Genomic DNA, 13,385 nt, shown 5'->3' on the forward strand with positions numbered 1-13,385 from the left:
AAGAACTTATCCTCTAAAGAATGGGTGACCTGATAACCAGGATTTATCCTTCTATGCTGCAGTCTTATTGCTAGTTACTATGTTCTGACAGGCTAAGTTTTAATTCATAGACACTAAATGTGCCTCAGCATTTTGATGCAAGCACATTGGAATGTTACATTTTGCACTTTTGGTATCAATGGATATGAATTAATCTGCAGTAATTTCCAGATGCAGACTCAGTAGCATGGATTGAAATTATTTCTCTTCCTTCAGCAGCATACTCAGCCCAACCTGTCAGCAAGGTACCAAGGGAGTTAGATACTTAGCTTCAGTGTAATTTAGTAGCAGAACAGGATTGAGGGGGCCAATTGGCTTCCTACCAGTCCTGTATTGGTCAGGCAATTGATCAGTTTAGAGCTGTCTGCCTGTTAGCAGCTCCAAGCTAAACCTAGGTGGGAAAGGTTGAGGTGGGGTACAGGAGGTTTAACCAGGAGCACCATTTTACCTCTGTTCCACAGAACTTAGTTTTAATTAATAAAAAAAATACATCCTGCCTTTGGTTAGAGGCCACAAGCCCACTGAAGCCTCCTGAACAGAGAGCCAAATCCCTAAAAGGGGGAATGTTGGAAGTGCATTTCTATTTAAGGAGCATCTGTTGTAAACATCTATTTTGGCTCATATAACAGAGTGTGTAAAAAAAAATTAAAGGAGGAATGTTTCTCACAATAGACAGTATTCTAGAAATTCATCGGTGTTCTCATTAATCAGTTGCTGAACAGTGCCCCAGTGATTATTTTGCTTGTGGGCCCATCACTTATAAATTCAGTGGTAATCAAAGCTGAAAGTCAGGTACTACTGAATTGGCTGTACCTGAGGGTTGGGCCTTTCCTTCACACGCTGTACCAATGCAGAGTGCACAAAAGAGCCCAACTAAGGCTGAGTGATGGATCAGAAGGGTGTACAGGCAGGACTGAATGACAGTAGTTGGTTAGGCAGCAGTATAGGGGGAGTAATATGGGAGCTGGAATTCAGTAGTTGGTGATGAGTGATCGGGATGGAGGGGCAGGGTGTGATTAGTGAGTAGAGAGTCTGTGATTTGGGTTGTAGGGGGTATTTAATATGATTAGGGTATTTAGTTGTGTGATCGGAATATTGGGAGATTGGTAGGTGAAGGAGCTGTTGTGGGCCCAGGTTCCATAGATGTACAAAACTACCTGCCTATGCCTATTAAATTCATTTTGTTGGAGTACCTTTCGAATCTGATTTTTAAAAAATATACAAAATGCATTCATTTTTAGATTGACTCTCATCTTGTTTTGGTTAAAGCAGAAAGTCTATTACCCTTTTGATTCTCTGGCTTAGTAAAATCAAATTAATGGACTAACAGCATCTGATTAATAATTTTAAAGCGTTACTAAAAACCATTATTTATCTGGCAAAATGTACAAAATTCAATACTTTGCTGTCAAGCAGCTGATATGAACAATGCCAGTCAAACTAAAACTATATTGCACAATGTAGCATGTGAGCAAATTAAAATAGGCAGGTGCTTGCCATAATTAAAATGACATACAGAGGGAATTTTATTCATGTATCATTCAGAGAGCAGTGGTACATGAAGCAATTTGATCCCAAACATTATCTATGATTGATATAATTTTAAGTGTATTCATAATGATGATCATGAGTGGTTAAAGTTTTGCAGATTGGAGACAATTCATGGTAGCAACAATACGTAGAAATAATAATTCTCTGTACAAAGCAGTAATGAGCGTGGAAGTAACAAAAACACACTTGTAATTAGTAGTCAAACACAGTAGCTGGTTAGCAAGAAAAATAATATAATAATAATAATCTATAATAATAAGTTATATATTTTGACAACGTTACCATGCCAAAGACCACATAAGAATAGTAATAGAAATTTGAAAGTGATTCAGGTTTGATGCCTTTTAAATTATTGATCAATAGATTTTTTAATTACTTTTTTTTAATTGTGAATTATCTTTCTTGCCTGTAAAAACCTCAGCTATGGTTAGAACTGAAATCCAGAACAAAATAATAATGAAGTATTGTGTTACTTGCCACCAGAAGTGTGCAGGACAAATCTGAACTGTTCATTGCTCCTTAATGAATGACTCTTAATGTGCATTGTTAAAACCTCAGTTTCCAAACAAAATAATTTTAAATGCTACTCATGGAAATGCAACTCAACTTCAGTCATTTCTAAATACTTCACGAAACATGCAACATTAAAGAATTTGAAAATTATTTTCCAAAACTTGAAGATTCTGTTGTTAACTACCATTTTAGCTACTTTCATTTAATTTTATAAAATGGTGCCCCTTAGAACATAGAAATGGTGCCCCTTACAGCACAGGAACAGGCCCTTTGGCCCATGATGTCTGTGCTGAACATGATGCCAAATTAAACTACAGTAAATCTCTTCTGTCTGTACATGATCCACATCCCTCCACTTCCTCCATATTCATGTGTCGATCTAACAGCTTCTTAAATGCCACCAGTGTATCTGCTTCTACCACTGCCCCTGGGGAACCCATTCCAGGCACCTACCACTCTCTGTGTAAAAAAAAAACTTGCCCCACACATCTCCTTTAAACTTCCCCCTCTCGCCTTAAATTCATGTCCTCTAGTACTTGACACTTCTACCCCGGGAAAAAGATTCTGACTGTTCACCCTGTCTACTCCTGTTAGGTCTCCCCTCATCCTCCAATGCTCCAGAGAAAACAATCCAAGTTTGTCCAGCCTCTCCTTATAGCTTATATCCTCTAATCTTGATAAACCTCTTCTGCACCCTTTCCAAAGCCTCCACATCCTTCCTGCAATGGGGTGACCAGAATTCCAAGTGCAGCCTAACCCAAGTTTTATACAGCTGTAACATTATTTCTTTACTCTTGTACTCAATGAAGGCATGTATGCCATTTGCCTTCTTTACCACCCTACCTACTTGTGTGGCCACATTCAGTGAGCTATGGATTGGGACCCCAATATCCCTCTGTACATCAATGCTGTTAAGGGCCCTGCCATTAACTGTATACTTTCCCATTACATTTGACCTCCCAAAGTGCAACACCTCACACTTGCTCGGATTAAGCTCCATCTGCCATTTCTCCGCCCATATCTGTAACTGATCTATACTCTGCTGTATCCTTTGTCACCCCTCTACACTATCCACAACTCCACCAATCTTAGAGTCATCTGCAAGCTCATTAACCTACCATCCACATTTTCATCCATTTTTATATATCACAAACAACAGAGGCCCCAACACCAACCCCTGCAGAATACAATGGACCAACAGCCAGAATAAGACCCTTCAAACACTAATCTCTGTCTTCTATGGGCAAGCTAATTCTGAATCCAAACTATCAAATCACCATGGATACCATGCCTTAATCTTCTGGATTAGCCTATCATAAAGTACCTTGTCAAATACCTTACTAAAGTCCATGTAGACAACATCCACTTCCCTACCCTCATCAATTATTTTTGTCACCTCAAAAAAAACTCAATCAAATTTGTAAGACATGACCTGCCCAGCACAGAGCCATGCTGACTGTCCCTAATCAGCTCATGTTTTTCCAAATGCGCATAAATCCTATCCCTAAGAATCCTCTCCAATAGCTTCCATACCACTGATGTGAGGCTCACCGGCCTATAATTTCCTGGATTATCCCCATTTCCCTCTTTGAACAAAGGAACAACATTGGCTACTCTCCAGTCCTCCAGGACCTCACCTGTTACTACTAAGGATACAAAGATCTTCATCAAGGCTCCAGCAATTTCCTCTCTTGCCTTTTCCAGTATCCTGGGATACGATAGGGTCTATCAAGAGACTGTTAGATAGGTACATGGAGCTGAGTGAAATAGAGGGCTATGGGTAAGCCTAGTAATTTTTTTAAAATTTTATTTACAGCGTGGTAACAGGCCCTTCCGGCCCAACGAGTCCGCGCCGCCCATTTTAAACCCCCCCAAAAAAAATTAACCTACCCGTACGTCTTTAGAATGTGGGAGGAAACCGGAGCACCCGGAGGAAACCCACGCAGACACGGGAGAACGTACAAACTCCTTACAGACAGTGACGGGAATCGAACCCTGACCGCTGGCGCTGTAATAGTGTTGCGCTAACCGCTACGTTACCGTGCTGCTCTAGGGTAGGGACATGTTCGGCACAGTTTTGTGGGCCGAAGGGCCTGAATTGTGCTGTAGTTTTACTATGTTCTATATCCCATCAAGCACTGGGGACTTATCCACCTTGATGTTCTCAAAAGACCCAGCACCTCCTCTTCCTTGATCTCAAAATGCCCCACTCTACTCTCACTATCCTTCGTGTCCTTCTCCTTCGTGAATATCAACACAAAGTACTCATTTAGTACCTCACTCACGACATCTGACTCCAAGCACATTTTCCCTCCTTTATCCTTGAGTGGTCCTACTCTCTCCCGTTATCCTCTTAATGTAAGTGTAAAATGCCTGAGATTCTCTTTAATCCTAATTGCCAACAACATTTCATGGCCCCTTTTGTCCTTCCTAATCCCCTGCTTGAGCTCCTTTCTGCTATCTTTATCTCAAGAGCCCTGTCTAATTTTAACTTCCTAAATTTTACACATGCTTCCTTTCTCTTTTACTCTAAGTTCATAACCTCTCTTGTCATCCAAGGTTCCCTTACCTTGCTGTCCTTGTCCTTCCCCCTCACTGGAACATGCTAGTCCTGAGCTCTGACCAGCTGCTCCTTAAACTCCCACATTTCAGTTGTGGACTTGCCCGCTAGCAGCTACCCCCAATTAACTCCCCCCAGCTCCTGTCTGTTAATATTGTATTCTGTCCTCCCACAGTTTAGTACTTTCCCACCTGACTTATTCTTATTCATAACTATCTTGAAAATTAAGGAGTTGTGGTTACTCTTCACAAAATGCTCTCCCACTGAAAGGCCAGTCACCTGGCCAGGCTCATTTCCCAAAACAGGTCCAGTTTGGTTCCTCCTCTGGTTGGACCATCCACTCGCTCAAATCCTCTTGGGTACACTGAAGTAGTTTTGCCTTTTGCGCTAAGGGAATCCCAGTCAATATTGGCAAAGTTAAGTCACCCACTATGGCAACCCTGCTGCTTTTACATCTTTCCATGATCTGTCTACATATCTGTTCCTTTCTCTCCCACTGGCTATTGGGAGGCCTATGGTGTATCCCCATCAGAGTGATTGCACCTTTCTTATTTTTGAGCTCGGCCCATATTGCCTCAGTGGATGAGCCCTCCAGTGTGTCCTCTCTTGAGTTCAGCTGTGGCATTCTCCCTGGTTAGTAATGAAACTCCTCCACCTTCTCTACCCCCTTCTCTGTCTCGTCTAAAACATTGAAGTGCAGGAATATTGAGCTGCCAGTTCTGTCCCTCTCACAACCAAGTCTCTGTAATGGCCACAATATCATAATTCCATGTACCGATCCAGGCTCTAAGTTCATCTGCCTGGATCGGTACATGATTCTCCTTGCATTGAAATAAACACATTTCAGCCCATCAATCACACCGTTAATGAACACTTGCTGTTCTTCCTTTCAGAATTACTTGTCATAGCATCCATCTTCCCCTCAACCCCTCCACTTGCTGCCTTGCTGCTATGTCTCCCACCCCCTGCCACTCTAGAATCATAGAGCAATACAGCACAGATATAGGCCCTTCGGCCCAACGAGTCCATGCCAACCACGGTGCCCACCCATCTAGTTCCAATTTCCTGCATTCGGCCCATATCCCTCTAAGCTCTGCCCCTGCATGTACCTATCCAAGTGCTTCTTAAATAATACTATTGCACCTACTTCAACCACTTCCTCTGCCAGCTCGTTCCATATACTCACCACCCGGTGTGAAAATGTTGCCCCTCGGGTCCCTTTTAAATCTTTCTCCTCTCACCCTAAATCTATGCCCCCTAGTTTTGGACTCCCCTACCCTGGGGAAAAGATTGCTACCGTCCACCTTATCTGTGCCCTCATGATTTTATAAACCTCTATAAGATCACCCCTCATTCTCCTATGCTCTAAGGATTAAAGACCTAGCCTGGCCAACCCCTCCCTGTAACTCAGGCCCTCTAATCCTGGCAACATAAATCTTTCCTGCACTCTTTCCAGTTTAACTACGTCCTTCCTATAACAGGGTGACCAAAACTGTACACTGTGCTCCAACTGCAGCCTCACTAGTGGCTTGTATAACTGCAGCATAATGTCCCAATTCCTATACTCAATGGCCCGACAGATGAAGGTCAGTGTGCTATCCGCCTTTTTCACCACTCTGTCTGTGATGGGGCTTTCAACAAACGATGCACTTGTACGCCTAGGTCCCTCTGTTCCATTACACTCCCTAGTCCCCTACCATTCTTAGTATACTGTAAGTCCTACACTGGTTTGACTTTCCAAAATGCATCACCTCACACTTATGTGTTGAAATCCATTTTCCACTCCTTGGCCCACTTCGCTAACTGATCAAGATCCCCCTGTAATCTACGATAACCTTCTGCACTGTCAACCACACCTCCTAATTTTGTGTCGTCCACTGATTTACTGATCAAGTCTTGTGCATTCACATCCAAATCCATTTATATAAATAACGAATAACAAGGGTCCCAACACCGACCCCTGCGGCACACCACTGGTCCCCGGCCTCCATTCCATGAAACAACCTTCAACCACCACCCTCTGCTTCCCACCTCTGAGCCAATTTTGAATCCAGCTGACTAGCTCTCCCTAGATTCCATGGGACCTAACCTTACAGAACATCCTACCATGTTGGACCTTGTTGAAGGCCTTGCTAAATTCCATATAGACAATATCCACTACCCTACCCTCACCTACCTTTTTGGTTACCTCTTCAAAAATTCTAAAAGGTTCGTCAAGCACGACTTTCCACGTACAAAGCCAAGCTGACTCTTCTAAATCAGACTCTGTCTATCCAAATGCAGGTAGATCTTGTCTCTCAGAATTTCCTCCAGTAACTTCCCCACTACTGACGTCAGGCTGACCAGCCTGTAGTGTGCTGGTTTCTCTAGTTTGTTAAAGTACAGCCTTTTAATATAGTGATACTGTGATTTGACATATGCATACACATTCTTGAGAATCATTCAGTGCCTTTATGATTAAATTTGTTTTAATCTACAATCTGATATTCATGGATCCATTAAACCAAAGTAATGTCAACTCAGGAGCATCAAACTTATCCAAGTTTAAGTTTCTTTTACTTGGGGAATCGGCAAGAAAAATTAATCATGATCAAGTACTGCAGGTGAAAGGAATCTTAAGACTTTTCAACTCTTGTCAGCTCCATTGAATGTATTTCATAGCAGTAATAAATCACTGGATTAAATTGTCTTCAGCAGTATGGCAAAACAGATGATAATGAATCAGCAGTCTGTCTCATAGCAAATTATAAAACATTTAAAACGAGATGGGCTAATTTGTTGATCTATTGTACTTTTCCACTGAAGATCAATTTCACCATTCTCAACCCAGCCCACGTCACCAAACATCATTCAGATTTTGATCAGAAATTTACAAATCTGATTTAATCCCTATTAGCTTCTCTAGTCTTCCGAACTTCCCACACACTGGTTTCCTTTGTTTATCCAGACTTCAGTTTTAATACCAACACTTTCAGTTTCAATGTCATTGCTCAGGGTTTTATTTTAATTGACTCAAGGTTATGAATGGAAGGATTTATCTTCACATTTTTTAGTGAAACATGAAACCACAGATGCAGACCACAAGAAAAGAAAATGCGCAATGCCTTGAAAGACTAAAGGTTCTGAGAGGGAAATGGCCTGCTGTGCGCTTCCTTCACTTTCTGGTTTTATTTCAGATTTTCAGCACTTATGGGGATTGCTTAATGTAGGCAGGAGTTTAAAATGGAGGAAGAGTACTTACTTCCTCTTTGTGACCACACTGTTTTAACTTGGGTTGTGAGGACTTCACCCACAGGAATCTATCAGCCTCATAACTATTAGAAGATGACTTCATTAGGACACAGATGCCATTTGACTCCTTGGTTTGTATCCAGTACCATATATACGCTGGGAAATCTGGTTTAGAAGGATGCAGGATATGAGCTGTACCATTTGTTGATAGTTTCCTTGTGAGGGGAACAGGAGCACTTCTCTAAACCTCAGAAGAAAACATTGGATCACCAAAGCTCAATCTTCTCTCTGATCCTGAATCATAATTACCTGTTTATACCTCCAATCCCAATATGTATTTCCACTGGTCACTATTCCTGCAAATCCCAGCCAAAAGCTTGCTACTTCCTACAGACTTACTGCTGCCACCAGTTTATCGGTCATTCCCACCTGAATCAGACAAGAGAGTCTATTGCAAGTTAGTATCGAAGCTCAGAAGGTTAAAGCAGCCAAGCCTCATGAGAGTGCAGCTTGGCTTGCTTTCCCTCACCACTGTTGGTCTAATTCAGATCAGAGTCTTTTGTAAGAATTATACATGTGAGAAAATGTAGTACAACTTGTACAGACCAGCAAGGATGGACTGGGTGGGTGGAAGCCTGCTGCTTTTCTGTGGTGAGCCAGGTTTCCAATGACTGCCTGTTGGCCCAAGGTAGATAACAAGGTTAAGTTCAATTTGTCATCAGATGGTAAATACAACTGGTTTTCACAAATGATATCTGGGCCAGGAGAGATCTAAGGTTTTCTTCTGCAGCCTGAAGTAATATTCTGCTCTATAGACTGACGGAGGCAAGAAAAGCAATTGCCTTTTTCAGTCTCATTTGGGACTAATTCTGAAAAGTCCCCAGCAGGGAATTCCACACTCTCACCTGACTGAAATTGTCATTAGACCAACATGACGCAACGTATTTACTCAAGAGACCAGGTAAAATTTCGGACACAATGGTGGTTAACTCAGGACACTCTAAATGTTGCCTAGTCTCTGCTGAGCAATTACAACTGAAATTGTTTCCTGTTCCTTACCTTCTGTTTCATGAGCTGATCTCATTCTCTGTGCTCTAATTGAATTTCAAGGGGTTTGGTCCAAGGAAGACCATCTGCTCCAGTTGTTTTCCATTGATCTCTGCTGTTCAGTGGTTTTAATAATCTGTTTTTCCCCAACTGTTGAATAATCTATTGAAACTCACCAGAAGAGTGGTCATTTGAGTTAGGTATTAGAGAAAAGTTAATGTCTGGCACTAATTAAAACCTTCAGCAGAACAAAGTGATAACAATTGAATAAAATAGTTTCCTGTCCGAGCCCAAGTTGCAGGTGTTAAAGTTTATGTTATGCCCATATTTACTGAATGTTGCATGTATGGCGATATTTGTATAAACAGGGGTTCAGATAGGAGATGTTCATGATATTTTTGGAACATTTGGAAACTGGCACTGTTATTTAGGTTTTATAAGCACTGTGGTTAAATTTAATTACTTCAGTCAAAAGCTAAATGGATTGGACAAGTTCTTATCTTAAACCCTGTATAAGTATGCTTATTCTATGGGCATTATTGTTACAGTTGGTCATTATGGATGGTATGCTCCACTCTTTCAGGTAAAAATTAAAACATCAGCTAATAACATTGTGGCCTATAACATTTTAACACCAGTTAGGCACAATATATAAAATGTAGAATGTTGCACTGATTAGTAATTATTCTGTTGCATACATTTCTGTAATTCACTATGGTGAAAGGGTTTTTACTGTTTTGAAAGGGTGGCGAAAGTTGTAAGATCTTACATTTTTTTCAAATATACTACCTATTGGGGGGGTTTCATAGGAATATATGTGTGCATTTAGTCTTTTTTGACAATTTAACATGCTTTTCCACCTGCAACTTACACTTTTCCATCTGTAATCTATTGAAGGGCACTGTATTAAATATGATTTTATAAACATTTCATTGTTAACTTCAGTCAGGAGGGTCTGACCAAGAAAGGACCAAAAAACAGAGGAGGGGAGATCGTTACTCCATTCAGACATCACTGATTGTAGCAACTCTTAAAAAAATGCTTCCTATTGGCCTAAACATGTGTTCACCTGCTGATCAAGAACTCATTAACATAGCCAAGACGAGATATGCCTTGGTAAGTGATGAATTTTGTGGTTTATGTTGATCGGTGTGTTTATCAAATGTTTAACATTTTATAAGAAAAATGCCATTGACGGAGGCCCTTTCAGCCCAGCAAGTGTGTGCCAGCTGCTTCCTCACGAACCGCTTCTCCCCACAACCCCATCAGTGCACTCCAGATTCTGCCACTCACCTGCATATTAGGGATAATTTACAGTGGCCAGTTAACCTACTGGCCTGCACATCTTTGAGATGTTGTATTTCTTGTATTCCTGTAAAACTGGAGTACTCAGAGGAAACCCACACAGCCACAGGGAGAACATGCAAACTCCACACAGATCAGCAGTGGAAAGATGGGATCAAGCCCAGGTGTGATACCTCCATCCTCCAACTACCACTGTACATTCTAAGAAAGGCCCCTCGGCCAAAGTGCCAGAAGGCAACTTGTTAGCAGCATTGTCTGTATGTTCAGAGTGGGAAAGGGGATAAGACTTGTTATTAACGGGAGCTTTGTATTTGAAGGCTTCTATCATCACAGGATGAACACTACATTAGCATCAATATAGTTTGAAAATTACACTACAAATTTATCAATTGCACATTTTCATTTTGGAGCCATGTTTCCAATCTGTCAGTGCAGCAAGTGCTGCCATGTCTCTGACCAATGTCCTGTTGGAGCTCAGGAATTATGGATTTACCTTTGTATATTATGAAAATAATTGCTGAAGTGCTTACTACACTTGTGTGCAATCCTTTAACAGAATTCTTAATTGCATTAAAAACTGTAAAATGTCCAATATTAAATAGCTTTTATTTTATTTAAACATAGTGAAAGGTAAAGTTCTGCCCTTGTGAAAATAGCTTAAAAAAAAGTCTTGTTCTTGTGTCATACTAAAGTTTAACGTTTTGCTATTTTCTTTGATGTGGCGCCAATTTATGATCTCACTTTACAATCTGGACAGAAAGATACAGATGAAGAAGTGCAAGAGTTTCTTCAAGACAATCTCCATTTGCAGGGAAAGGTAAAAAAAAATGTACTTCTGAAACAACAGAAAGACAACTATGTTTTATCATTTTTTTATGTAATCTCCAGACAACTATAAGTTCCAAAATCTACCAGCAACACTGTTGAACAGATTTTTCCCCTCATTTTCTTTCAGGACTTTGGTTCATTTGGGTCTAATTATGAAAGAAGCTTGGGCTGAAAGGATTGTCCACCTATAATAAAGTCCAATCAGTTTTGTATTCACTAATAATGTATGCACAGAGAAGCTGCAAATTAAGGGGAGTCAACCCATGGGTCTCAGTATTGGCACCATTGTTTCAGTGTCAGGATGTGAACATGTTTTATACCCACCTTACTTCAACCATGCATTATTAAGAAAGATTCAAAATATTTCCAGTAAAGTGAAAAAAATCGAAGTATTGTTCAGGCTCCAGGCAGAGGAAGCAAAAGCCATTTGTAAACATACATCTCCAAACATGAAATCAAAAAATTTCAGATGCTGGAAATTTGAAACTTATGTTGCCTTTGCCTGATTAACTTGATCTTTTTAAGAGCCCTGACATGTATAAAATGATATACCATAGAACAGTATAACACAATACAGGCCCTTCGGCCCACTATGTTGTGCCGAACTTTAAACCTCACCTAAGACTATCTAACCCCTTCCTCCTACATATCCGCCTAGTTTAAATTCCACCATATGCTTATCTAACAACCTCTTGAATTTGACCAATGTACCTACCTCCACCACCACCCCAGGCGGCGCATTCCACGCCCCAACTACTCTCTGGGTAAAAAACCTCCCTCTGATATCTCCCTTCAACTTCCCATCCATTACTTTAAAGCCATGCCCTCTTGTATGGAGCATTGGTGCTCTGAGAAAGAGGTGCTGGCTGTCTACTCTATCTATTCCTCTTAATATTTTGTATACCTCTATCATGTCTCCTCTCATCCTCCTTCTCTCCAATGAGTAAAGCCCTAGCTCCCTTAGTCTATCCTCATAAGCCATACTCTCTAAACCAAGCAGCATCCTGGTAAATCTCCTCTACACCCTTTCCAACACTTCCACATTCTTCCTATAATGAGGCGACCAGAAATGGACACAGTACACACAGTACAGTGTGGTCTAACCAGAGTTTTGTAGAGCTGCGTCATTACCTCGCGGCTCTTAAACTCGATCCCACGACTTATGAAAACTAACATCCCATAAGCTTTATTAACTACCATACCCACCTGTGAGGCAACTTTCAGTGATCTGTGGATATGAACCCCCAGATCCCTCTGCTCCTCCACACTACCCAGAATCCTGCCAATAACCTTGTACTCCGCCTTGGAGTTTGTCCTTCCAATGTGTACCACCTCACATTTCTCCAGATTGAATTCCATCTGCCACTTCTCAGCCCAGCTCCGCATCCTATCAATATCCCTCTGCAACCTTCGACAGTCCTCCGCACTATCCACAACACCACCGACCTTTGTGTCGTCTGCAAACTTGCTAGCCCACCCTTCTACCCCCTCCTCCAAGTCATTAATAAATATCATGAAAAGTAGAGGTCCCAGAACCGATCCCTGTGGGACACCGCTAGTCACAGCCCTCCAATCTGAATTCACTCTCTCCACCACAACCCTTTGTTTTCTACAGGCAAGCCAATTTTGAAACCAAACGTCCAATCCTCCCTGGATCCCATGCCCTCTGACCTCCTGAAGAAGCCTACCACTTGGAACCTTGTCAAACGCCTTACTAAAATCCACGTAGACCACATCTACTGCACTACCCTCATCAATCTGCCTGATCACCTCCTCAAAGAATCCTATCAGGCTTGTGAGACATGATCTTCCCTTCACAAAGCCATGCTGGCTGTCCCTAATCAGTCCATGATTCTCTAAATGCTCATAGATCCTATCTCTAAGAAGCCTTTCCAACAGCTTGCCCACCACAGACGTAAGGGTCACTGGTCTGTAATTCCCTGGACTATCCCTACTACATTTTTTGAATAAGGGGACAACATTTGCCACCCTCCAATCCTCCGGTAGCATTCCTGTGGACAACGAGGACTCAAAGATCCTATCCAATGTTTCAGAAATCTCCTCCTTTGCCTCACGGAGTAGCCTGGGGAATATTCCGTCAGGCCCCGGGGACTTATCTGTCCTAATATTTTCGAACAGCTCCAACACATCCTCTCTCTTGATATCGACATGCTCTAGAACATTAACCTTACCAACACTGTCCTCAGCGTCATCAAGGCCCCTCTCCTTGGTGAATACTGAAGAGAAGTATTTATTGAGAACCTCACCCACTTCCACAGCTTCCAGGCACAGCTTCCCACCTTTGTCTCTC

General features: G+C 41.6%; 1 protein-coding gene across 9 annotated transcripts in view; it reads left to right on the forward strand.

Moving 5' to 3' along the window:
• LOC127586448 (ryanodine receptor 1-like) overlaps positions 1-13,385 on the forward strand; it is a 625,703-nt gene that overhangs the window by 454,849 nt on the left and 157,469 nt on the right. For all 9 annotated transcript variants that reach the window (XM_052044410.1, XM_052044408.1, XM_052044411.1 and 6 more), the window contains 2 exons: positions 9,887-10,057; positions 11,004-11,063. In XM_052044410.1, the coding sequence (XP_051900370.1) occupies positions 9,887-10,057; positions 11,004-11,063 (231 nt within the window). The remainder of the gene's footprint in view (positions 1-9,886; positions 10,058-11,003; positions 11,064-13,385) is intronic.

Source organism: Pristis pectinata, chromosome 35 (assembly GCF_009764475.1).
Source record: "Pristis pectinata isolate sPriPec2 chromosome 35, sPriPec2.1.pri, whole genome shotgun sequence".
NCBI classification, from domain to species: Eukaryota; Metazoa; Chordata; class Chondrichthyes; order Rhinopristiformes; family Pristidae; genus Pristis; species Pristis pectinata.